Source organism: Poeciliopsis prolifica, unplaced genomic scaffold, assembly GCF_027474105.1.
Source record: "Poeciliopsis prolifica strain line A6 unplaced genomic scaffold, Auburn_PproV2 SCAFFOLD034, whole genome shotgun sequence".
In the NCBI taxonomy this organism is placed as follows: domain Eukaryota; kingdom Metazoa; phylum Chordata; class Actinopteri; order Cyprinodontiformes; family Poeciliidae; genus Poeciliopsis; species Poeciliopsis prolifica.
In genome coordinates, this window is record NW_026562409.1 from 4,489,358 (window position 1) to 4,516,854 (window position 27,497).

The following is a 27,497-nucleotide window of genomic DNA, read 5'->3' on the forward strand; positions in this document are numbered from 1 at the left end:
TCTGCCAGAGATCAATTAGCAGAGTTTATTTTAAAGGTTTCTTCCAGAATTTTCTTTAGTCCAGGTGTTTGGTGCTGCGATTGCTGCATGCACGAGTTGGCTTTGATCAGATGGCACACCAGGTGGTTGGCAGTTTATACAGCATTTGCATTTAAATTTTAGTCCCTTTAATTGCTTTCTTTGCTTTAGATGGCTTAAACTGTCCAGTTAGCACCCATAGGTCACATTTTGGATCACCACCAAGCAGAACCTTGCCAATTGTTAGTAACTTCTGGAACATTTTACATGTGGAGTTTTAATTTCTGGCAAAAAATGCTTTATAAAAAAATCATTTTTTATAAATATGAAAGGGGATAAAGGACAATTAAACATGGGCTGGAAGTAGAGGTAACTTAACAGTGAATATTTAGTGCTTTGACTAGGATGTTTTATTTGTACCAACTCGGAAGGAAAGGAATTTACTGGCAATGTCAACAAAGCCAAACAAAAGTAGAATATATTTTAAGTTGCCTAAGGAGTGTGAGTCAAATAAAAGCTACAACAGGTTGATAGTAAAGCTGTGGTGATTACCATTTGATTGTTCTACCAAACTGAATCTTATTTGCATAAAAAAGGTGAAAATGTCCATGAATAATCCTTTTTGTTGCATTTAATGCTGAAAAAATGTGAAAAATCTACTTTTAATTTGATTAAATCTCCCCACTGGAAAAATAAAATGCAATAAGAATTTTTATTATTATTATTATTATTTTTTTTTACGAAATCAAATGCCACTGATGGTTTTAGAGGTTGAGTTCAATTGTTGTTAACTGATGAAGATTGGAGAACATCTATCTTACTTGAATGACTTGTTCTCTTGTTTCTCCCCATTTCAAAAGTTGCTTTACCATCTTAAAAAAAAGTATTAACAAAGCGGTAAACTGTTTCTGTTTGCCGTTCTGTAAAGCATGAAAACAAGCAGCAGCAAAGAAAACTGTGCGTCTATCACTGGGCTCCAGCCCTAAGGCGGTAATTGACTGTTTGGGATTTGCATACATATTCCTAAGTATTGCACTTTTTCTAATTACTATTGAGTCTATCAAATTGAGCTCATAATTAATGCAATGTTTTTTGTTTTTATTGCCTACATCCAGACGTTTTTTCCCCTGTTCGAGTCATTTGTAATGGTTGCGTTGTTTACCTATAGTGTTGCAGCTTTTTCTCTTGTTTAACACCATTTAACACTCTCATGCTCTTCTGTTAGTTCCTCCTCCACTCTCCTCGTATCGCTTCACTTGGGTTGCTTTTCGTTTTCTTTTTTATGCATAGTCTAAGAAATATAAACTCGATGTACAAATCTGGACTCAAGTACGTTGTGTGTTCCCATTACTGCGTTTACATCGGTGCCCTTCACCTCTGCTTGTGGGTCTGAATACCTTTGGGTGACATCCTTGTGACCACATTTCTCTGCTTGCCCTTTTTTTTTAGTTTCCTGTCTTATTTTTGTCCTCAACCTAGATCTCCCTGCCTTTACTCCTCCATCTCCACTTCTGCTTCACCACCCATGACACGCACCCCTCCCAACCCACCCTACTCCACCACTGTTCCCCTCTCCTGAATGTGTCTCTCCAGCTGATTGTCTCCCGTTTTCCACTCGTCCGTCACTCCCGTTTTTTTTTTCTTTTCCTTTTTTTGTGGCGGCTAGCAGTGGAAATATAAAAAAGATGGAGACAAATACGTGCGGGGGAGGAGAAAAACATATTCAATAAGAGACTTTGCTTTGGGGAGATCAGGCGAGGAGAGTGTTGGCTTCCCTCCTGTCTCTCCCCTCTCTCTCGCTGCTCTGGCTCAGTGTAAAGCATGTGTGTTGGTGTGTGCGTCTCTCCCGGCTCGGCTGTTGTTCGCCGCCGCCACAGATGAGCAAGGAAGAGGAGGTAAAGCGGATGTCTCTGGCCAGAGGAAAACAGGAGGAGTTTGGATCGACAAGCGAGACAAACCGGCGGCTCTGATCATCAACGGCTCTCCCTCTGTCTTCCCCACACACACGCGCACGCACGTGCGCCGTCAGGCTCACTCACACACACACACTCACGCCAGCTGGATGTCTCCTCGCTAGGCTGAACGAGAGAGAGGTGCTTTGGCTTGTCATTAGTTGAGGGCACGGGAGAACACGAGAAGGCTTGACGCGTGTTTGCATGCGTAGTGTTTCTGAATGGAGATGAGCCGGTACTTTGTATACACAGGGGCTGCTTTTATTTGCTGGCGGCTGAAGTGACTCTCACCTCCTCCTCACAGTGTCACACAGGACTTAACTCTGCTATTTTTGTCAATGAAATCGAGCAGCCGCGGGGGGCAATGGAGGATGAAAAAGGAGGAGAGGCATGTTGGGATTTGGGTGTGTGTGTTGAGTGGATGTTTGGGGGTGTAGTGGAAGCCACAGGCGGGCTGGCAGCCACAGTAACTCTCAGTTCAGGGGAGTGAATAAGAGTGGAAGTGGAGAGGAGAGGGATGTCCTGAGGGAGCATCTTTCTCCTCATTCGCTGATTCTTTGTGGTACTTCCTAAAGTCACCCCTTGTTTGTCATTTTGTTTTTAAATTTGCTGCTTTGTCAGTTTTCTGTTTGCGTTTGCCTTGACTCTCTACCTTTTACAGTATAGCTAATAATACTTCGTCTCTCTGTCCAGGTGTGATTCCACAGAGGCTTCCTGGCTGACCAGGAGGGATAAACATGGATCTAAAGGAGGCTTGTGGCAGTCAGGGGAGCCATGAGAGCTCCAGTTTGCGCCCCACCTCCTGGCAGGCTTTCGCCGGTACCAGCACGCTACACGGCCTGCGCTTCATCTTCCCATATGGTCAGACTGGCGCTCGCCGCTTGCTCTGGGCTGCAGCCTTGCTGGCCTGCCTGGGACTGTTCGCTCTGGAGAGTGCAGAGAGGCTCGCGTACTTCCTCTCCTACCCTCACCTGACCAGTGTGGACGCCGTGGTGTCGAGCAGTCTGGTTTTCCCCGCCGTCACCATTTGTAACCTCAACATCTACCGCTTCAGCCACCTGACCAGCAACGACCTGTACCACGCTGGAGAGCTGCTGGCGCTGCTGGACGTGGACCTGGCCATCCCGCAGCCACACTTGGCGGAGCCGGATGTGCTCGCTTTTCTGCAAGAAAGAACCAACTTCACAGCCTACAAGGCCAAGGCGTTCAACATGAAGGAGTTCATGGATAGGGTCGGCCATGACCTCGAGGAGATGATGCTCTACTGCAGATACCAAGGCCAGGACTGCAGCCATAGCGACTTCAAAACTGTGAGTGATGCCCGCTGTCTTTTTCCTCTGCTGGACTTTGTCCAAAGTTTCCCTTCTCTGGAAGGCGCATGATCAATTTTTGGTGCAAATAAAAAGTTTTGATGTATCCTGACGGCTGTACTTTTCCTCCTGCGGTGCACAGCTGGGAGTCGACTAACTGGTTTTCTCATGTTTTGCTTCACATGCTACTTGCGAAGCTTTGTTCTGCTAACACTCTGTGCCGCTTTCTTGTTGCTGCCCTCAGCCTTGAAGTAATAGTAGTTTTTTGCTCTCTGGCAAATGCAGAACAGCAACAAATCTGAGGCAATTTAATCATTGGAGAAAAATTTGAGTTTTCTCCTGAACCATTTCTATTGTGAATTCCTTAAAACACCACTGACTGCACTGTCTGCAGCAAAAAAAAATTATTTCAGTTTTTAAATTGAAGCAAACAAATGGTGTTTTTCTCTAAGCTTGATTGTTTGCAGGAGTAAACAAAGTATTTGCTGTGCAGATTGTCATTTTTGCTCTCTGGTTTTTGTTGTGGGTAAAATTAAAGCCTTTCTTTATGCCAGAGTGAAGTGGGCAGGTTTCTGGCATCAGCTTGGTTTGGTGCTTCACATCCACTTGTTGCGCACTTAAACTCCCTCAGACTGAGGGTTAATGGAGTCCAGTAGTGATTAGTCGAGCTGCTCATGGAATTGAAGATTAGGATGCTGCAGAGGAAAATATTAAAACTTTTGATGCCTCATTTGTTTCCATCTACTTAATAAAAATAACTTATGGAATTTGTGCAGCAATAAAGACATGCTTGTGAAATATATGCATGTAATTACAGACGTTCTCGCTTTTCATTTAAAAAAAAGCTACACAGTTTCATTCTGTTGGAATGCATTTATTCTGCTGCTAATACATCGTTGTGACTTGACGACTTGAAAAATATTTTATTATGCGAGATAGAACTATATCTGTTCTTGCACACATCACATATAATGCACAACAATGCATTTGTAATATTGTGTTTAGTCAAGCATGAAAATGTCAGTTTTTTCTGTCTTGGGTTGCTCGTGTTTTCACATTAAAGGTGATCAATTCTGTTTGATGTAGCAGCGGGGCAACATAGTTGGATTGTGCAACGCTATTTTTGAGTGTTATAGTATAATTATAAGTATTTTTATGTACCCTGGTTTGCTGGATGACCTTCAACATGCAGATTGAAATGGGAATTTCAAGTTAATAGCAAAGTGAAGGCACAAAACCAAGTGATTGCATTAAGGACACATTATAAGATGAATGCAATTTTTGTACTTAAAAATGGTGCAGAACAAAGTTCTTTATGTTAGTAATGCATCGTATGTAGACACCAACATCGGCCAATGTTGGTCATTTTTAACATATCGGTCAAAAAAATGACAGAAAAACATAAAACATAAGGCAATGAAAAAGATTCTATTTTTTTTTCAAATATATATTTTTAAGTCTTCCCATTTTGCATAGTAAAAGTGTAATGATGTTTGATTAATGCAGTACTTTTCACATTGATTAATAATAATTTGAAACCAGTAAGCTTTATTTTGCTTTATCACATCTGACCTTTAATATTTTACCAATCAGAGTTTTGAATTTGGACTAACTTCTAAATAAAATGGGCATTAGTAAATCCAACGGGCCTTTCTTGTTACATTTGGTGGATCTATGCTTTTAAAGTTAAGGTCAGAATTATTATACCCCAAGATAAAATCACACAAAACGTAATATTTGTGATGCTTCCATGGAAATTACCAATAAAATAAAAAACTGTTCATAGTTACTCTGCTTCCAAATGAGCAAAAAATAAGTTTATGTTTTAATGATGTTCTGAATTGCAAAAAGAAAACTACAAAATAATTAATAATTCTGACCACAATTTTGTAACAGGGACAAAAATCCAATTTTTTTTTATCAAGATGGTTTCCATAAATTGTTGCAATTAGTTTACAACAATTTAAACTATTCATTTTCTAAAAATTAATAGCTTATTACTTTACAGTTTGAAACAATCGTCATCCAACTTAGTCCAGATGATAAAAAATTTGTGGAACCTCTGGATAAGACGTTACTACAATTCAAGCAGGCGTAAGGTTACATGTTTTGTTTCGTATGCTTTAAAATTCAGGAAAAAACGTCAGAGTTGCAAGTCTGGATTTTTAAAATTAAAAACATGAACAGACTCTCCAAGCAGGAGAATAACAAGCTGCAGATTGAAGAATACCAATTTAACCTTTTCATAAAAGCTAATTATTTCATTTTAAGCACAACCCACATCTGGAGGCCTTTGTCCTTGACCCGGCTGTCGCAGGTTCGATTCCCGGCCTGCCGACCTTTGCCGAATGTCTTCCTCTTCTCTCATTACCCACTTTCCTGTCAATTAACTATTAAATAAAGATCACTAGAGCCAATAAAAAAAGCTAATTATTTTTGATAAATCTAAAGAAATGTTACAACTTTTTAGATATCAAATCTGAATGATTCCCTAAATAAAGCAACCGTTTGATACATATTTTTAGGATTTTTCTCTTGTGCAGAAATATTTAGTTTTTAGACAAGCAGGCATTATTCTGAAAGCAGCAGCACAACACAAAATGAGTAAATGACTCAGTGCTGCTACCACAGCAGACATCAACAACAGAAACAGCAGGGACTCTCTATTCCCCATACAGTAAGTCGCAGCTTCTGTGCATCCATCCATCCATCAATGATTTAGAGTCAGAGGGGGCGTAAGTGATGCAGTCTTACAGCCACGCTTCTCTGTCTCTATACTCACATTCATTAACCTTTTTTAAACTGCAAGCTTGTGGCTGCAGACTCGCACATAATCGAGTTAGCTAAACTTTATTGAGTCTTTATTGCCGGGTTGCAGATGATGTAGTACCGACGTCACGCAAGGTGCGGCTCATCAACGTCCGATTGGCTTGACAATCCTCTGCTGGTCCAATGGAGTAGCTGCTCTCCTGCCGTTGATGAAGTCGATCAGTGGCATTATTGTGCCTCAACCGTGTCAAATTCAAGTCATTAAAGCCTCTGGGTCTGAGTCAATTACTACTGGATTGATGACTTGATGTTTTATCTTGAGATTTGTTCAATTCAGAAAAGCTAATTGGAAAAACAACTATTGTGAATCAGACGTTGGCTGTAGTGATGATCAATTCACGCCTTCAGATGGATGCCTGCCCTGCGGCTGATCCATACTGCAGTGAGCTGTCGCAACTCCACTCGGCTCCGTCTGTCAGGAGAGCATGGGATTTTCATGAAGACATTTCCAGAGCGTTAGTGCAAATCTATCTTTGTTCTGTATTTGCCTTCCCATGTAGCCCATTGAGGCTCCATTTAACTTCCCCTTAGCAACAATCTTACATGTTGTGTGACACATCTTTCACCAGAAACCATGTTTAAAGATAATCATGTTGACAGAGAGGTTACTAGAAGGGACTGTCATCCTTTTTGCCCTCTGCCTGTTGCTGCTGAGTTTCTCCATTCTTCCGTCTATTAACTTCTTCCGTCTTTACTCTCTTTGAATTCTGCAGCATTTCTTCATATCTCCATATTTGATTTGGAGAAAAGTAAAACACAAAAAGGCATCCGTTGCCACAGTTGAGATTAAATTCTGGAAAAAATTGTGTTGCTGAAGTACATGTGAACATGAATAAATGCACACACATGGAGAGAGCATATTAGCATGACACTCCAGGGACCCGAGTCAGCGTTTGAGTGGCACTGTGATGAATGACCGTGGGGAGAACTATGGGGACGCGGGAGTCTGTGTGATGTGACTGATGGAACTGGAGCATTGCACTGCACAAAAGGGGAAATGGAAGTACTGTGCACATTTCCACTAATATGTGCGGCGTGTCACCTTGGATAGTTTTAAGCATTTTTCAGATTTGCAGACCGCTCCTTTTTAATTTGCGTTCATACGGGAATGCCTCGCAGACCTACTTGACATGATTCTTCCTAAATGAGCGCTTTAGTACACTTGTTTTTGAAGGATGCTTAAAAAATGAGGGCACATCTCAAAGAATATTTGTCAAAAGGTTTTTCTCACCTTCAGTCCAACTTCGTTGAAATTGTCCTGAGTTGTTGCAGTGCAGCTTGGTAAAGAGTGAGTGTGCATTAGTGAGAAAGTTGCTGGTGGATTTACAAAGCAAAAAAAAGAAAGTGTGTATGTATATATATTGTACAATTATGTACAATAAATAATATACTTTAAATATAACTTGGTTCCTGGCATCATTTACTTGAAAATATCAGTTTTATTTCTCCAGAAATCACTGCAAATAACATTCTGCTGCTATGTCAACTAATACTAAAAATAAATCTTAAATATGCTGTATAAACATGCATGAAAAGTTTATTATTTTTGCGTAAACATTGGTTCTCATGCTAAGAAAACAATCTCCCAGTTTTGCTTTTCTTGCCTCTACATTCTGCAGTATTAGGGATAAAACCTTCTGTAGACAATTATATAAACTAAAATGAATATTTAGCTAAGCACCTGTTCCAACAAACACTCAAATAAGAATAGCTTATCATTGCTAGGTTATTACATTGAAGCGCCACAATATGTTGGGTTGTATTAGTCTTTGTAATTGCAAAGAGCTCGGGTGATAATTTTTCAAGCTCTCTGCATATCAATAATATATTTAGTCAGTTGTATGGATGCTAACCGTTTATTATGCTCAAACCTGTTGAATATATTGGTGCTAAACTCAGAGTCATAGGGATTTTAAAAAATACATGTTGGGAAAGTGTGAGTTATTCATAATTAATGATATAAATTTTCATCAGAATATTGCATTTTTTAAAATAATATCCAATGTTATTATAAACCCTCCCTTTTCTTTTCTGTACATGTTTTTATAGGGTTTTAATTAAACAGTGAGAATGTTAATTTATGCACATAATTTTAAGCCTTTTAAAAATATTATAATAGAAAACAGACCAGTTCCTGATTTGAGCATATTTTATAGTTTTAAAAGGGAACATTTTTGAATAATGTTTTAAGACTGAACCAGAGGTCAGGTTCGTGCCAGGGGCGACCTAAGGCCACGCAGGTTTCCTTCCCGTTGAACGAGGTTACATATTTCAAAAAGAAAAATTCACAGGAACAGGCAGGAATCATGTGACGTTGAGGGAAAACTGAAGTTTTGGCAAAACTGGCTCACAGGGATCAGATGATAAATCTTTTTTTGTGCAGATGGGACAGTTAGCTTGATTAGGAGGTAAAGGTTCAATGGCCACGTCAGCTAAAAGCTCCCTGCAATTCATCCAGAGTGTCGAAATTAGCTCTCATTAATGCAGCCACATAATGAAAATTGTGTAGTTTTGTTCTTCTGAACACCAGGCTGGGTTTATTTCAACACAACTTTGTTTCATGCAGTAATGTGCTTGGACAGCAATGTTGGTATTTTCTTCTTTTTAGTTCGCTTCCATTTTCCGGTTTTTGTATCTGCAAGCGAAATGAATATGTTTGAGAAACAGTTATTTGTACAATTCTTCACTGAAATAACTACAAACAACCGTAACACTTTATTTAAAGGCTGTGCATAAGCCTAACATGACAGTCATCAACATTACAAACTTTGCATTATTTGGTAAATAATGAAGTTGTGTTAAAACTTGTATTATTAAAATAGCATGAGGTAATAGTTTACAAGTATAATCAACCACACCATGAACTGATGCGGACTCTGTTAGAAAAATAGGATCGCTGCTGCATTTTATTCAGACATTATGACCATAGACTAACCCAAGGTTTCAGACTCTTTAAAGATGTAAAGATGAGAATTATTCAGGAAAATTACATTCTGTTTATAAAATATGAATAAAATAAGTCAAATATCAGAACACTATCACCTGTTCTTCAACTGAAGGAATCTAATCTAATTATTTTTTAATTGTATTGCAAGTATGTATGGAAAATTTTAGATGTTTAATAATGAGCAGCAATTCTAGCTGAGTAGCTGGTTCTGTCAGGAAAGCATTTCAGAGCTTTCCTAAAATGAAAATGTGCGCTGCATCTTGGGAAGTCATTCATTCATAAGACTTTCTCATACTGACCAATCAAATTGAAGCTTACAAAGCAGGCCTTGTCTTCCAGTTGAATGAACTAATAGAAATAATTCATGGATACGGCTGGCAGGAATTATCCAGGGATGTTTTTGACAGCATGAAATCCAGTTAACTCCTTTCTTACACGGCTCTTGTACACCTTGAGTGATTTTTTTTCTCTTTTTTTTCTGATGGTTATTTTATTTTTTTCAGGAAAAAAGGGCAGAGTTTATAAAGAGTGCTTCAGGTCATGCACAACAGAAAATGTATTATGTACAAAATGTAGTCACATCTTTCTGGCTAGAGCTCTAAAACCAGAAACATGAGCTTAATTTAATGTTTACAGTTCAAACTGTAAGAAAATCCCTTGTTATGTGTCAGGTTTTGTCAGGTTTGCTTTACAGGGGTTCCCAACCCCCGAGTCGAGGCCCGGTACCGGTCCATGGACCAAGTGGTACTGAGCCGCCTAGAAATAATTAAGTATTTCCGGATGTTTCTCCACCTATCTTTGCTGCAGTTGGCAAGTTTCAGAGCAATCAAATTTGAAGAATTGAAGAGAAACTCAATTAACAGTTGCTGCCAAGAGGACACAAGATATTTTCTATGTAAAAAAATATATATAAATATATATTTTTACTAGACTACCTACCCATGACCACCCACTGTGAATTAAAACTGATAATCCTGCCTCCTGATGTGATTGCGTCAGTGAAGGGAGATCGTGTGCCAATGGTGTGTTCCTCATTGAACTTTCATGGACCAAGTTTGTTCTTGCTGAGTGTGATTACCAGCTTGATTAAATGCTGATTGATTACACCAACAAGGCAAATCAGCATGCCTGCCACAGTGTATTAGCTCGGATTGCCTCCCTGGCTCTCCTTGCACGTTGTAGTGAGAGTAAAAATACCCCTTGAGATAAGCGGGCCAGGGAGGATGCTCCCACGCTCCCAGGCTTAATGTGTAACCTTATAGCAGCCAGATCTTGTATCAAACAGAAGCTAATTAGCTACTCATCCCCTGCTCTGACCTAAGCCTTGTTGGAACAGCACCATCAGCGTAATGGCTTTGGCTGGTTACAGCGTTAGTAATTAGCTGGTACATGCAACCTGTGGCCTTAGCACTTTAGTGAACGATTATTGGCTGGATTTGCTCTAGTTCAGCCAATGGCAAACAGCAGGATGTCAGGAACCCATTATGTAAGTATTCTACGGCCTTTTCCTCCCGTCTCCGTCTCACTAACTGCATTTTAGCACTTCCGAGGTTTTTTTTTTTTCTCAAGGCTTAAAAGCAGAGTGCATCACATTAGATTTTTGTGGATGGACTGTATTAATCATCAAGCCGATGTGGCATTATAGTGGCATTTTGGATTCCCAGCAGGCGTAATGACTCAGTATTTTAAAGGGCATGGAAAGCACCACTGCCACCACCACCCACAAGCGTTTCCCCGCCTCAAACGTCCTGGATTGGCAGGAGAAACCTGTGCTTTTTTACCAGCTAGTAAGAACTGGAGTTTTGGCACAGATGGCTCAATTTGGATACGGCTTTCTGCAACTGTCTGCGATGCCAGATTATAGTAGCTTGATGATAAAGTGTCTGGTCCTGCTTCTTGTGATGAAGCTCAAAGGAGCAGGATGTTTTCCTGATTTTTTGTTCAGTTTGATTTCTGTAATAGATCAGTGCATGGGAAATTAAGGTGCCAAAATTGGCGATATAACGTGAAAACTATTTGCTGTTCAATGAAAAACAAACATTACGTATTTTGCTTTAGACTTGGTTAAAGGACTTCATGCAAAAAGACACATTAAAACAAGATTTTCAGGTGGATTTACATTATTTCATCAAACATTTTTTATCAATGATTTCTCACTGATGAAATACTGAGTCATAAACCTTAGTAAACATTTTTATTAAATGCTCATCTTATCATTTAGGCATAATTGGGGATGCCTAAATTCATGGAAGAATTTATTGACCATAGAACTTGGCTGAGCCAATTAATGTTCAACAATTTTTTTTCTTATGTTCATATTAAAATGCAGCTGATTAAAACTAAAAAATATTGCAATAAACTCCATTTAATTGATTTCAGTATACATTGAACTGACCTCAGTCATTTCCTACAGCAAACAAAACTTCAGTGTTTTTCACAATGCACGAAAAAGCAGATTAGCATATTTTTTTTGTACGTTTTGGATTATCAAGACACAATATGAGACACTGTAAATATTGTGATTTATGTCTGTTTTCTTTTATTTTTGACTCATACTAGCTTTGTACACACTGTGACATTTTAGCATTTTTAGACGATGCCATTTGTGTCTAGTGTGAGCATCTGCTGCTGGGAGACTGTTCAGCTGGCTAAATATTGCATTAGCATGTAAAATGCAAGTTCATAACACTTGGGATGTAATAGCTAACAGTTATTGCTCTCGAAACAGCCCTTTGCTATACGAATATTGCACACATTGATTTTACAACCTTACACTGATTGTCTAGAACAAAAGGCTGCGTCCAACACACATGAAAGATCACCAATCGCTGTCTGTTAGCCTGACAAAATGTCTGGAAATACACTCACTGGCCACTTAATTAGGTACACCTCACTAGTACCGTGTTTGACCCCATTTTACGTTCAGAACTGCCTTAGGCTTTCATGGCATAGATTCAACAAGGTACTGGAAACATTCCTGAGAAAGTGTGGTCCATATTGACATGACAGCATCATGCAATTGCTGCAGATTTCTCAGCTGCACATCCATAATGCAAATATCCTGTTTCACCACATCTTAAAGGTTCCTTACTGGATTGAGATCTGGTGACTGTGGAGGCCATTAGAGAACTCATTGTTCAAGGAACCAGTCTGACATGATTGGCGCTTTATGACATGACATGTTATGTTGCTGCTGGAAGTGGCCATCAGAAAATGATCATGAAGGGATGGACATGGTCCACAACAAAACTCAGGTAGGCTGTGGCGCTGACACCATGGTCAGTTGGTAGCAATGTTCCCAAAGTGTGCCAGGAAAATATCCCCACCAGGCTGACTGTTGATACTAGGCAGGATGGATCCATGGTTTCCTGTTGTTGACGCCAAATTCGGATCCGACCGTCCGAAGGTCGCTGCAGAAATCGAGACTCATCAGACCAGGCAACGTTTTTCCAATCTTCTATTGTCCAGTTTTGGTGAGCCTGTGTGAACTGTAGCCTCAGTTTCCTGTTCTTAGCTACCAGGAGCAACACCTGGTCTGGTCTTCTGCTGCTGTAGCCCATCCTCAAAGTCCAACATGTTGTGTGTTCAGAGATGCTCTTCTGCAGACCTCGGTTGTAATGATTTGAGTTGCTGTTGTCGTTCTATCAACTACTCTGGGCATTCTCTGACCTCTGGCATCAACAACGCATTTGCCCCACAGAACTGCCACTCATGGATATTTTCTTGTTTTCGGACCATTCTCTGTTTTTAGGTCAGTTAGCATTACAACAACTATTTCTGTTTACAATATGCCAAAATAACAAGAGGGAGTATTTTTTCCCCTCTTACATTCATACGTTGACATAAACTAGGGCAGCGATGTCCGACTCCCATCCAGAAGGGTTGATGTCCTCCTTCAACACAGTTAATTCAAATGGCCTAGTTAGCTCGTTAGCCTGTCATTAATCTTCACAGTAACCTGGTAATGACTTATTAATTTGATTCAGGTGTGTAAAACCAAAAAAAGATCTAAAATATGAATTACACGGGCCCTAAAGGACCGACTTCAAACTCTATTTCACCTACATTACTTTGCTTTGGAACAGTTTGCGGAAGCCCAGATGATGCTGACATGGTTTGTTAGTTTCTGAGAGATTAATTAACAACTTCTCAGTTAAACTGGAAGAACATCTGTTAATGTATTTATAGATGGCATCTCAGCCAAAATATTAGGAATTAGTTTCAGGGAATTCTGTTCAATTATACCAGCGCTAAATGTGTTTAAATTTGCTAAATGTACCTTTCAACTCCCAATTAAAAGATTTTGTAAAGACGCTGGCTGAAGCTTATGAGATGGCAAGTTCTACCTGCTTCAGAAAGAAGTAATTTCTCCAAAGCAACGTAAAAAACGTCAGATTACAGTTTGCTTGTTGCTTTAAACAGAGACGGAGATTCTGGCATTTGGAGGAAAAGTCAAGAAACTTGCACGCTTCGGATCTACGGGTGGGCATTTATTGTTTTATCATTTATCATAACAAACTTCTTATAAGAATTTAGATTTATTGTTACGATAAATTCCAATTAATACTCTGTTAATGTTTAAGAGCAATATTTGTGTTTGCCACACAGTCACAGCTATACAGTTACTTTAAAAAGTAATAATAAGTAGTTCTTATCACTTTTACTCTTAACAAAATAAATGATATTAGAACTTAGCTGCACCAGTTTTGTCAGGAAAAATTGGCCAAATTTGTGCTCAGTGTTTGGTTCTTATCTAGCCTTATAGCAGTGCACAAATCAAATTTCTCTCCCATTTGAAGCGAAAACCAAACTGACTTTAAAACAGAAGCATGTACCAAACCCTGGTTTTTGTGTACTTGTACACCTCTATTGTGTACTGTTTAAATGTGAAAGAAAGAAGAAGCCTTCTATTTATCTTTTTTAAAATGTTTGCCCTTGTACCATACATTGAAATACAAAATCCTACCAAGGATTTTTTGGTCTGGTTTCTTGAGCAAAATATCTTAGCAAACTTGAAATGAGACAAAACTGACTTGCGTGTAACTTTTAGCAAGATATAGAGGCTTGTTTTAAGTAAAATAATGTGTTAAAAAGTACTAGTTTCATTGGCAGATTAATTAACTTATAACAACATATTTTTCCCATGCTATAAGTAAATGGAACTAAAACGTGTTTTAATCAATAATAAGGAATTATTAACCTAAAACAAGCCTCTATGTCTTGCTAAAAAGTTACTTTTAAGTGTAGTAAGATATTTGAACTAGAAACTAGACCAAAAATACTTGTTCTTGCAATTGTGACCCAAAACTGCTGCATATACACAGTTATATATAAATATATATATATTTTTAGTACATTTTATCAGTTTAAATTTCAGGACGTTTGGCTAAGGGTCAAAAATGTCCAGTGAGAGTTGGACACCACCTGAATACCCAATGTTTAAAGTAGATCTACCACCTTGTTTTGTCTGCTTTCAGTATGTTTTCCCAGTGTGTCAGAAAAAATAAGACTTTGGCTTTTTTTTAAACATTGAGTTAACTTGCTGAGTGAGCATGTAATATCTAAATTAATGCTTAATTTTTCTGTTCAAAGTGCGCCCTAATTTTTCCGAATAGACCAGCTGAAAACAGCATTTATTCAAAATAATAAGAATTAGGTGCATTATTATTTCATGCAAACTATCTCAGATTTGATCATAAACAGCAGGGGGTAAAAAATGGGGCACATTTCCAAGTCCTTTTGGTGAAACTTGTTGTTGAATATTCTCTAGCTGTCTTCCAAAGCGGTCTCAAAATGTGACTAATTGGTCGTAGTCTGAAGCCCCAGGTTGGGGATGTTGGCTGGCATCCATAGCAGTGAAAAGAAGGAGCTGAAGGAGTCGAGAGGAGAGGAGTGCACAGCCCATTACCTCAGCAGGCTGTCTGGGTACCCACTTCATCGTGGCCCCAGGAGGAGGAGATGAAGCATGCCTGAGTGTGTGTTTGTTGGCCTGTGTGAGTGTGTGGGATTTTACGAGCTGCTGTGTGTTGATATTTTTGTGCGTCGCTTTGCTCCGTAATGTGCTGTCACATGCAGTCAGGGTCGGATTGTTTTGCATGTCTGAGATTCAAGCTGCTTGATGCATTTGCTTTGAGTTGCTTTTAGCACATATTGACTTATGCTTATGAAATCAAAGGTCAAGTGGCTAGTTAACTCAAAATTTCCATGGCTTGTTTGGAGGCTGCTCATTGAAAATTAGATGCTGTCTCAGACATTATTTAATCTCCATGAAATGCTGCCTTCTGTAGTTTTATTGATTGTTTTAAAGAATTTGTTTTTCTGTGCGCAGACGGTAAAACGTTTCCTGAAACATACAACAGATATGATTCAATCTCAAAGTGTAGCATCATCTAATGAAATCTTTTTGAGTCGGTATAAAATATAAATGTCTAAATCTACTATGGATCTCATTTTACTGACTCATTGTCTTCAAAACATTAGTTTTGTTTTGACAGTAATTTGTGTGGATTCGTACTGCTGGCTGTCAAAAGGCAGGATAAATGTTGCACTGTATATTGGACTGAGTTAACTATTATTTCCACAGGAGTCTTTATCATTTGGAGAACAGGCGATGTGACTATAATACTTACAATTCACTGCTAAACTGATGTAGAGGCATTCGTAGTCATAGTGGATGCATAGTGTCTGCAAGGTCATGTTGCTTTACAAAATGTAATGATTTTTATATATACTGGTTTACTACTAAAAGGGGAGGTGAAGCGTCTTGCTCAAGGACACAACAAGAGATGTTTCCTCCATTTCTTCCCACCCATTTCCAGTCTAATCTATTGCAAATAAAGACAACTAATGTCATTAAAACCTTTAAAAAATGAGAAAACACAAAAGAAATTTGCACTACCAATCCTGAAGGACTACACTGCAAAGACACAAATCTTACCAAGTATTTCTTGTAGAATAAATATCTTAGTACACTTGAAGTAAGACAAACTAACTAAAAGTAACTTTTCAGCAAGACATAGAGGCTTCTTTTAAGTAAATAATTTCTTAATATTGATAAAAAAGTGCTAGTTCTTTTAACTTATAAGATATATTTCCCACATTCTAAGGAATTATTTAGTTAAAAGAAGCTCCTATATCTTGCTAAAAAAGTTACTTGGTAGTTTTACCTTATTTCAAGCTTGCTGAGATATTTGCACTAGAAACTAGACAAAAACATTTGGTAAGATTTTGTGTTTTTGCAGTGAACTGCACACCCAAGTTACACCATGTCTAGTTTCTTAAAATCTGCTCCAATCTTTAGGGGAATTTTGTTGAATGTGATCATTTTTATTCAACAAAAGTGTGATGAAACATGCCGATATCTCCTATGTAATCCCTGTAAAAATACTTTGCACGTGACTTTACATCAGCACTTCTCAAACTATAGTGATGGGGTATCCAGAGGGGGAAGTATACAGCTCACTGCACACTTGATGCTCTAACTAGGCATGTTTTTGGTCAAGGGAGAAAAATAAAAAAAGCCCGCTCTAAACAGGCTGACAGACTCTTTCAGACTCCCTTTGTCCAGCTGTCTTTTTCTCCTTAATCTCTGTAAGCCGTCCAGGATTTCTTTTGATCCTTGCATCCATATTCACCTGAGAGCTGTGTGCTCTGGGCATTAGAGATTTCAGACTGCTTTCATGGAAAGTGAGACATATGTTTGTCATTTAGTTTTGTCACTTTTACTACTCTTGTTTCTTGGCTCATTTTGGGAGTGGATTGGCTTGAGTTTTGTAAATAAACATGCAATTAATCATGCAATTAATTGGAAGTCCCTTTGTTGTTTGAATTTTTGAACAAACACAAATCCTTTAGATCTCTATTCTGCAGGATGCAGAGTTTTTTTCTTTTCTTTTGCTCTATGAACTGCTGCTGCATTTTCCCACCACACACTGAGGCTTTTCTGTTGCTGAAATAAACACCAGGCTAAAACTTGTCAAGATATCCCTTTGACAGCTCTACCGCCAGCGCCTCCCCTCCCTGTCTGCAGGTAGGACTGCCGTGCTGATGGAAAGGATCTCCGATTGGTGTCAGGACAATGTTCGGCCTTTTTGTCAAAATGATGCTTGTGTGCAGGACAGCATGACTGGAAATCACTTTCATTGGCCCCACAGGGCCAATGTTGGATTGATTTTCTTCACAATCTGTCTCACAAATAAATACAAAGCTGTGTTTTTTAAAAGACCACTGTCTGAATACACTTGAGATGAGTTATGTTAAAACAAAAAAGCAAGCTTATAAAAGATGGAAAGCTGAAAAAAATGGTGATTTAGCTTAAAAATCCCTTTGAAACACTGTGGAAAGAGTGGCGCCTCTATGGTTGGATGCATGTTGGCGTAGAGGGTATTTTGAGTGAGTGTGTGTCTTCACTGATTTAGATGAGCTCACACTCAAACACAGGTTAATCTGTCTGAATCACCTGCTCAGTATTTCATCAAGCTCTGCAGATGCTAGATACTGAATCATTCATTTAGTTTCTCAGCCTGCATCTTAATCTCAGAAATTATGTGTTTGGCTGTTTTAAGAGAATCTTTAAAGAAGTTGTCATAATTAATACCTAATTAATGACATTTAGCGTGGGCAAACACGAAGAAGCAACATTCAGCTTCTATGCACCACAAATCTGGAGCAAACTTCCAGAAAACAGCTGAAAAATTAAGTTCCTTTAAATAACGGCTAAAAAGCCACTTGTGATCAGCAAGTTTTCCAGAAAACCTGCTAAGCCCAGTGGTCAGGGCGCGAGGGCAGTAATTCATCTGTATTTTTGAGTTGAAAGTTTTTTTAAAGGTGGCACGAAATTTGAAAATATCACTTGATAATTATGTTTTATTGGAAGATGCTGAGCTTGCTCGGGACACAAGTAAAGCCTGGTGGCCCGCCAGGCTGATTAGTAGTGGAAGAATTTGATCTGGATTTGCTTGATGATTTTTATGACATTTTTCATGGCTGTACTGCTGAATGCGGTGTACAATGGCTGCTGGAAAAGGAGTGTTTTGCTGTTGACCTACCATCCAGAAAAAAACTTGCTCCATTCTTATTAGTTGTGCAGGAGGCTCTACTTCTGCTTTTCAAAGACATACAGTTCTGTAATTGTGCATCTGTTTGTAGTCATTTTTACATGTGAGTGTAAATGTTGAGTGGAGGGTGCAGCCAGTCACAGCTTATTTGGATTTAAAGTGACAAAGGAGCTTCAAGTAGGCAGAACTGAGGAGACTAAAATCTCATTATCTAAGAACAATTTTGTGCAAAAAACATAATGAACTTCCTATCATAACCTTTAAGGGTGACACAAGGGCATACTAAATCTGTACCATTTTACCGCAGCGTAGCTTAAATCCATTTCCAGAGGGCCGCACTGACCTCGTTTTGTCTCTTTAGTGACTTGACCAGAGATACCTGTATCGCTGTCCTTCAGCTTTCAATCACAGTCTTCTTTGTCTTATTTGTTTTGATGTGAAGAGAGTGTGGTTGTCCACACCAGCTGACACAGTCGGTCATGACCTCTTTGTATTCACCGTTGTCAACCTGTGACTCACACCCAGCAGCGGCAGTGAACTTTTGAACTCTTTTTAGGTAACAGCAAGCTGACGTGTGAGGTGAGAAGGAAGGGGAATCTCCTTGCTCCTCTGTGGCAGACCACCACCTCAGGCTTTGTGCTGAGATCTGCTCACATGGCGCTGTGCGCTCTATATAACAAAGCGAGGTGCTTCTCCGTCATATTAAAGTATTTTTAATAAAAGTGGATGAATTATACATTTCTACCTTCTTAAAAATAAAGACTTTTTTCATTTGGTCTATGGTTCATATAGGACTGCTTTTAGCTGGAGTTAATTTACAGTTACTAACCTGACAAGCTAATGAGTCATGATCCAAAGCCCACTGTTTCTAACAAATTAACCTAACTTTAGTTACTAACAATTCCTTGTTTTGTTTTTTTGTGGACTTACAACATGCTCTGATGTGGTTTGCTATTCTGCTGTATCATAAATACCAGAGATTATTCTTTTAGAAATGTGTGTCTTTTGAAAAATGCACCATCCTTGTTCTGTTTTCCTTGCATGCCCTGAAAAGTTGTTTACTGCTGTTTGTGAAAAATTAAGGTTTTGTTCTGCTGAGACCTGATAATGTCTCAATTGAGCTGCCTTCACAGCTTCACTGCTTCTTCAGTCATCAGTGGAGAAAATGAAGCAGAGCCTGCACAAACAGTGTGTGTCCTCACCCACTGGTATTATTATTATTGTTATTATTGTCATTATTATTATTGTTACCATAGTGAATCCTATTAGAAACCGTTCAAGGAATTCCTGTTCTCTTTATAGAAAATTAACTGCACTTCAATATCAAATCAAGATGATGATGATGGCTCTTAAAGGGCCAGAATATATTAATAAAACCTGCTATCAATGAATTCTCAAAATTAAATATTATTGAACTTTTTAGTTCTTCCAGAATTTTGTGATGCTTGTTGTGATTTATTTTTTGCAATACAAATTTAAGTGTTAGTGGTACTAATTTGGAAATATTTGCGCTTATTTATGACTGTAACTGCGACTTTTTACTACTCGCTGTATAGATCATGGACTACAATTTGACATCAATTAAGGCTGAGGCAGCTGCTTAGTTTTTGAGAAAAGTCTTGAATAAACTCAGTTATGTTTCAGTTCAAGAAAGGGCGACGATTTGTTCATTTGACATGAATTTCCACAATAACTTTCAAGAAACTGGAAGGACTGATATAATTTGGCAGTAAACAGATAAAAACTGCATTGACTTGATAACATAATATTTAAATGCACTTAGTGTTGAGTCTGGAGGGCCACATAAAAAGATACGGTGGGCTGGATTTGTCCCACATGCCTGGAGTTTGACACCGGTGGCTTAAAGCTTCTGAATTGAGATAAACGCAATGGTAAGAAAATACGACCTGCTTGCACAGGCAACATGCCCCCTTTTGCACAAAGAAAAATAAATAGTTTCAAACTTTGCTGACAGAATTTCAAGAATCTGCATGAATAAAGTCAAATCAAGTCTTTGACAGGCAGAGAAATCGTAACCTCCTAACTTTTCACATCTTACATAATGTGCTAAGGGAGTGAACAGAGCTTTGTGCTTCCTCTGAGAGACGATTTCTAAGAATAATTTCAAACTTCTAATTGTTTTTTTCAGGTCTGAAGCTTCCCAGTGAGATTTCCTTCATCATTCATTCTGAAAGCATTGAAAGCATCAAACATCCAGCATGTTTCTCTCACCTTTTGTCCTGGAAATAAAAAAAAAGAGAACAACAGGATTGTGAGCTATTCTCAGTCTAATATCATCCTGCTAAGTTTGTGTCAGCAGTGCTTGCTCTGTCTCCACTCCGTTCTGCTTTGGCAGTTGCTGTCTTACTTTCTCTCCACATTCATTATTCAAAGAATAGTTGCTTGGATGTCCACGGATCTGGATGCAAACTCCACTACATGCCGCTCTACAGAGCGACTATCACCGTTAGTAACTGTCTATCATGTAGTGAAACAACAACAACAACCCGTCCCACGCTGCTCGCTGTGATACTGGCTGGTGTTTTCTGATGAGATGTGTGTTTCCCAGTAAAATGAATATGCTGCTTGGTTGTCACCATCCGGTGTGATGAGGGAAGGTTTGCCGTTTTAAACAAGTACTGACAGCAGAAGACGTGCTGAAGGAGTATTTGATCTGAGATCTTACTTGCACAATTACTCAGCATGAGTACTTATGGCAGACAGACAGACGGGAATGGAGGAATATTTTTGGGTGAGCAGTGTGGAAAATATCTGATGCCAGAAGTTGTGTTCTTAAAAGATGAGCTAGTACTTTACAGTTTCTACCAAAATCGATCCTTTGTGTTCATTAATTTAAATAAAATTAGTGCAAGATTTGATTAGTTTATAAAGCTCTACTCATACTTTGTAGACAGAAGAAAAAAATTAGTAAAATTGTTTTTTTCACAAAAACGGGGATATAATTTTCTTTCATGGTTTGAACCAGTAAAGAAATTTGAAGGAGCTACAAACTACCTTTCATTGAGAAAATGTTTTATACTGCAAAAAACACAAAATTTTGCCAGGTAATTTTGGTCTAGCTTCTAGTGGCAAATATATTAGTTTTGTCTTATTTCAAGTGTACTAACTTATGAGTAACTTTTCAGCAAGATATAAGAGTTTGTCCTAAGTAAGTAATTCTTTAAATGGATTAAAAAGTTGTAGTTCCACTATTAGATTGTTTCACTTAAAGCAAGACATTTTTCCCAGGATGTAAGTGAAATAATTTGCCAATTGAACCAGTATTAGGAAGTGAAGACTTAAAAATACTTTTTCTTGTTGAATAGTTACTTTAAGTTTGTTGTCTTATTTCAAGTGTACTAAGGTATTTAGAATATAAACTAGACCAAAATTAGGTGGTGAGGTTTTGTGTTTTTGCAGTGTATTTTTGTTGGATTGTTCCAAAAATGACTGGCAAGTTTTCTGGGAAATATTATTTGTGGATTTCCAATTCTGCAAGAGAGTTGTTAAAAGTTAAAGACTTTTCACTTTCTTTTTTTCTTTTATTTTTTCTCTTTGTTGTTGTTAAATGTGCAAATATTTCAATCTAAATACATTAAAGTGTCGTTTTGTCCGGGTGTTTTATTTTTGGAATCTTGTTTTCAGGGCTCATTGATTAAAAAAAGACTTTTACCAAATTTAAATATAAATAAAGACATTTTGCTTATAGGTACTGCAGTCAGGATCAGTAACTAAATTACTGGTTACAAATAATCTAGGTTGTATTTATTTTGTGTCACAACAATCAGCTTTATGCTAGCTGGGATTAAAAAATCTCTTGTTAACAGCAGCAATGGTGGTAAACAGAAAACGTTTCTCAGCAACTGGTGCAAGAGAAAGAGAAATATGGACCCGAGGTTTGTTGCAGTGCTTTTTTTCCCCTTATACATGTTTCTTATGCTTTTTCAAATAAATAATAGGCTTACCAGAAAATAGTTTAACACAACAAAACATGCATTTAATGAGCACAATTTCCAAATTCATCATATCTACCAAAGCTAAAATATTTTCACTATGGAAACCTTTTTCTTCGCAAAACATCCTCCATCATTAAAAACATCTTTTGTATCAGAAACAAACTTGGAGGTTACACTTAATTGAGAAAGATCTTCTGTCTCTTGCATTGATATGAAAATGCATTTGGTTGTATAAATAAGTATTAAGAATTGGAGCAGATTATTATTAGAGCTTATTTCTCCTGTTACTGACCTCTGCAGCCATATCTAACTGCCATATTTGCTCATTTAGCAGATTTGCTGTAGATGGTGTTGAAATTTTTCTTTTTGTTACTAAATATATCAGCGTGCATTTTCGTGGAAGCACCGACTGCTGTGACAAAAGCGTGAATGAGAAACTAGCTGTTGATAAAACATCAGAGCGGAAGGAATTATGAACAGGGCATCTCAATAAAAACTCGTCTTAGGTGTAATTGGTTCTTTCACCAAATAGTCAGTTGTTGGTCAAGCATTGTCTGTGCATATTCTCTTGTTTTGTGTTTGATAGTAATACACTGAGCACTGAAAGAGTTGAATTTCATTACTTGCTTGCTTTTCATGCTGCCTCTGTGTAAAGGCTGAATAATAACCACATGCTTTCGGGTGTGTAATTTTTCATCTCTGCACATGCAAGTTTACCCACATGACACCTGAAACTACTGCGCCGACTATCTAAACAACAAGCCCCAGTTTTTACTCCACTGTTGTGTTTTCAGTGATGTATTAGAAAAGGACTTTCCAGACCTCTGCCTCTCCTTGTAATTTCCCCACAGACTCCAAGTCACTTATCAATGTCGTTGTGTATTAATAGTTATTTACAAACAATTATCAGCCGTAAGACACAGAAAAATAACTCTTTCTGTATTGATCCGTTTCTTGCAGGTTGTTTGGGTTATTCTGTTTTCTGATAATGTCCCTGTTGCTGTTTTGTTGTGGTGGAAGTGTTGTTAACATGCTGTAAACTTCATGCTTTAAAGCTGGACCAATGCTACATTTTGTTGTTGTTTCTTTTTTATCAACTCTGCTCATATGTTGTATTTCTGTTGGCTCCAATCTGTTTTTCTGCCCAGTGAGAAGCTGCACACATTATAGTTTCACCAAGTATCAGTTGGTTTTCTCCAGTGATGTTTGCTGTAATCAGATTACGTTATTTACTTAAAAAAAGGCTGCGAGACCCCATCGTTTTCCAAAAATATGTGCAATATTTGTTCAGCCTCTATATAACTTTTACTGAGGTAAATACAAATGTTAAATACTGCATCTCATTAAATGCCAGACCTCAGTCGTCCTCATTTGCTGCAGTAATATGCTCAGTAAAGCCTCAGTTTAGCTCATCAGATTTAATGAGAAAATAACTCACGTCAGTTCTCTGGCAAAACATCTGAAAATCTTTTAAAGCAAATCCAAGTGTGTGGCGACTAAGCTCATATTTCTACAAATGGCTGCTTTTTATTTTTAGGCTTTCAGGGTGTTTGCACATGAATTGGTTTGGCAGCTCCTAATTTTCAATGTCTGCTAATATTTTTTATCTTCAAGTCAATTCTTGTGGAGTTTTTATACGTCATGTGATATTTTTATACATGAAGAAAAACTTTTATCTCAGGAGATAATTGTATCCAGTTGGAAATGAGCTGAAGTGCTGTAATGCCTTTTATTTTCTTTCTTTATTAAGCAAAACCCAATTTACTTTATAACCCAAAATACTGTTATCAGTGAAGCTTCTTCTCTAAAATACAACCTGTTATCAAAAAGCTTTCAATTCTCCAGATAAAAACAAGTGCACACTTGTAGATAGATGAATGAATTTGTAGAGTAAAATCCTTACCTTCTTCCTTTATGAAATGAGTCCAACTTCCTCTCTGCATGATTTGTCCAGTCAGACAGCCATGGAGAGGAAGAGTAAATGAACCCTGAGTCTAAATCAGCTTTTCAGGTGCTTCTACTGTGCTGTGTATCGCATAAAATGCAGTGTACATTTTCATAATGTTGCTCTATCAAAGGGATCCATGATTAGTTGTAATAATACTCTTTATTTTGGAAATGTTTAATTTAGACGTAAAAACAATGCAGTAGGCTGTTTAGTTTTTATAAATGTTGATGTTTTTCATGTGGGAAATGATTCAGACTCACCTCACTGTTTTTCTTTTTGTGTTGCATATTCAGGAACAGGTTCTTGACATGATCAAAATATAACCAAAGCTCATTTGTAGAAAAAGCATTTCAGTGGAGGTTATGATTGATTCTTTTAAATCAACTTAAATACAAGGCATAATATGTTGCATTAGATTCTCATTAGTGTATAAAAGTTGTGAGTGTGGCTTATATTGTAAAGGAGCAAATGTGTAATTCTGCTGGATTTATTTATTTGTACAAACATTTCTCTCCTGTACTTGCAGGATTTCACTGTGTTTGTAGATTTGACTGCCTTAAAGTCTATTAAGGCTGGCATTGTTAAGTCCTAATATATATTTTGTCCTGCATAGATATTTATATCAAGATAGTTGGGTAATCAGGTTGAATTATAGTGGACATAGTGGCATTATACAAGATGCACATAATCATGTTGCCCTTTTTCTAATATTCATTGGTCGGTCCACTTATCTTTATAAAGATCTGCCTAATTTCACATGATGAATGGGTTTTCTAAGCTGTTTTCTTGGCTCACTTGTGGCTGGAAGTCATTAACCTGAATGAGTAACTATAAGAGGGCTTATCTTAAATCCAAAATGAGAGTAAATGATAATTAATAAATTTACAGATAATACACTGTTATTTAGGGGCTTTTGAATGAGTAGAAACACTCATGGTGTTGCAGAGAAGGACAGTATGAGTATGAAGTAATTAAAGGTCAAGTTGACAAGACAGATATGGGAAAGTAAAAGATAAAACTACTTTCAGTGATTACAGAGAGACTGTTAAATTTTATTAGAAGTAGTAAAATGATAGACGGAAAACCAGGGCGCTTTGATAGGGGGTTCTGTGCAGCAAGGTAGGATTCGTTTAACCTTAAAATTAAATAATAAAACAATACATCATAAATGATTGAAGATGGAAGAAATTGTTGACACCGTCTTTGCGGCTTCATCTCGAGTAGATAATTGTGATTCATCTCCAAGCTACTTTCCTTCTGCAGTTATTCAAACACTTGTTTTCAAATTACAGTCTGGCTTATTTTCCTCCCGTTCTTGCTCTTAATCACATTAGGTTTCAATCGCAGTTACGTGGTTATTTTTGTCTTTGCAAAAATAGGAAATACGAAAAAAGTGCACACATTAATCAAAAATGTCAATTGTGTGTGGAGGATAATGAATGATGATTGCAACTTGATTATACCAAATTCAGCCTGGCATTATGATTCAGCAATAAATTCTGAACAATATGAAAATGTGTAACCACATGTTCTGTTGAACTGAAGCTCTTTGTTTGTACATGTTGGATTTTTCTTTTTCCTGTCCTTCTATAGTTTACACCAAGACAAAACTGAAAGAACTGAAAGATTTAGTTGCTTCACTGACCCGTGTTTCTCCACTTGGAAGCTACAGTTGGGCGGATCATCAAAGAATATTTTGCTGCCGTACAGCAGAGGTACTCATGAAGACCTCATCTAATCCGGAATCTGAGTGCTGCAAGAAAGGAGGAGATAAGTTAGGAACAGAGTTGGGTTAAATTTTTATAAAGAATAGATTGTTGCCAGACAAACTGATTAGATTATGAGCCTTGTCATGGTTGATCTCCACAAGCAATTTGGCTGTTTTTCTTGAACAGCTTTGATTTTGAATGTTTGAATGTTTGAATGTTTTACTGATTTTCCAGCTGTAAAATACTATATTGCTATATTTCCTGATTAATCCAGGGTGATCAGGAGGAATAACCTAATCTATCACTCACTGTGTGGACAGATTAGCTACCTGACTGTATTCTTTTAAATTGTAAGTTATTCTTTTTTTTTTTCAAACATGTCTTTCTCCTTCTGTCTTGTTTTGTGTTCGTAGTTTTCTCCTTTTAGTGGAGTTTATGCTTATAATTTACTTGTGGTGAGGTTTTCTTAATCTACAATGTTAATCATTTATAAATTCAGTTTAACCATCTTTAAAGTTTGCAAATGAAGGAAAGACATTTTCAAAACAAACTGTCAAACACAGCATGCCAACAAAAACATACTGGTTGTGGGATTGGATTTCACAAAATGTGTTTTTATATAAAACGTATTTCAAGCGTCGTCTTCGCAGCTACAGGTAATTGTAAACCAGTGTTTTTCCACCCCATCAACATTTGTTTTCCTCCTGCTTGCACCTCAATTTTGGGTCCTCTCTATTTGTCTCTTCTCTTTCTACTTCACATCTTAATAACTTTGTTTTCAACCATAACGAAGGTCTTGACAACTCTTTTTTTCACACAATTTGCTGCTCCTTCTGCTTCTCCGTGAGCCCTAAAGCTGCGATAGCGGCTAAAATGGAGGCGTGAGGTCAGAGGTTACTGGAATCAGGGAATGGTAGACATATCTATATGTCTTCCAGCTTGTAGTTTCAGAGCTGTATTAAAAAATGGAGTGGGTACTAGATGCTGTCTGCTTTGCATTTACATCGCTGTATTTATGACTTTTCTCTCTGCAAGGGTTATCTTCACTATGTCAGTGTTTCTGAGCCATTTTATCCATTACCATAATCAGATCTGTTCAGTTACATGCAGCTTCAAAACCTATGTCCTGTGCATAATGTATTAAAGGCTAATTAATATGATTGCAGATAAAGAGCTGCAGGCTGATGAAAGAGAAAATGGTATAGCCAAGTTGATAATTATTTGCATACTTTTTTTTAAAGGAGCAGTAATTTGTCACATTCTTTCTCTACACTTTGCTGATTATAAAGTTGGGATAATTAGTAAAAATGTGAATCTTTACCCTCCTAATTTAAGTATGTTTTTGCCTCTTAATTTCAGCAGTAGCAGATGATGCATGAACCCACTCCCCTATGAACCCTTCACCCTTCCTAATTTGTAAAACATGGGAGAGTAAAGGAGTAAATTACTGGAAACCCTGCAGCAATTTCAGCTGGAAATTTGGGGTGTCTGCAAAACGCCACTCCTGTTTCTAGGACTTTCTCCTGAAGGTACTGATGCATTATAGTGGAGTTTGAGGAAAAAAAGAGTATTAATTTTCTCTCTTGGGTGTTTGAGAGATCGTAAATCCAGCTGAAAGTCTAGCTGATGCATATCCTTCCTCCGCACAGATTTTTATCAGACACAATCAATGTGACAGAAGTTTAAAATGAAAATATGGAGCTGCAGTATGAGGAGGGAATACAGACGGCAGTGGCATTCTTATGCAAATTGTGCAGATAATTATTCCCCAA

At 37.8% G+C, this 27,497-nt stretch overlaps 1 protein-coding gene across 1 annotated transcript in view; it reads left to right on the forward strand.

Annotated features, from left to right (window-relative positions):
* The first annotated feature begins 1,914 nt into the window (after positions 1-1,914).
* asic2 (acid-sensing (proton-gated) ion channel 2) overlaps positions 1,915-27,497 on the forward strand; it is a 293,437-nt gene continuing 267,854 nt past the window's right edge. Inside the window, exons 1-2 of the mRNA XM_055051975.1 lie at positions 1,915-2,111; positions 2,664-3,280. Of these exons, the coding sequence (XP_054907950.1) occupies positions 2,708-3,280 (573 nt within the window). The 5' untranslated portion in view covers positions 1,915-2,111; positions 2,664-2,707. The remainder of the gene's footprint in view (positions 2,112-2,663; positions 3,281-27,497) is intronic.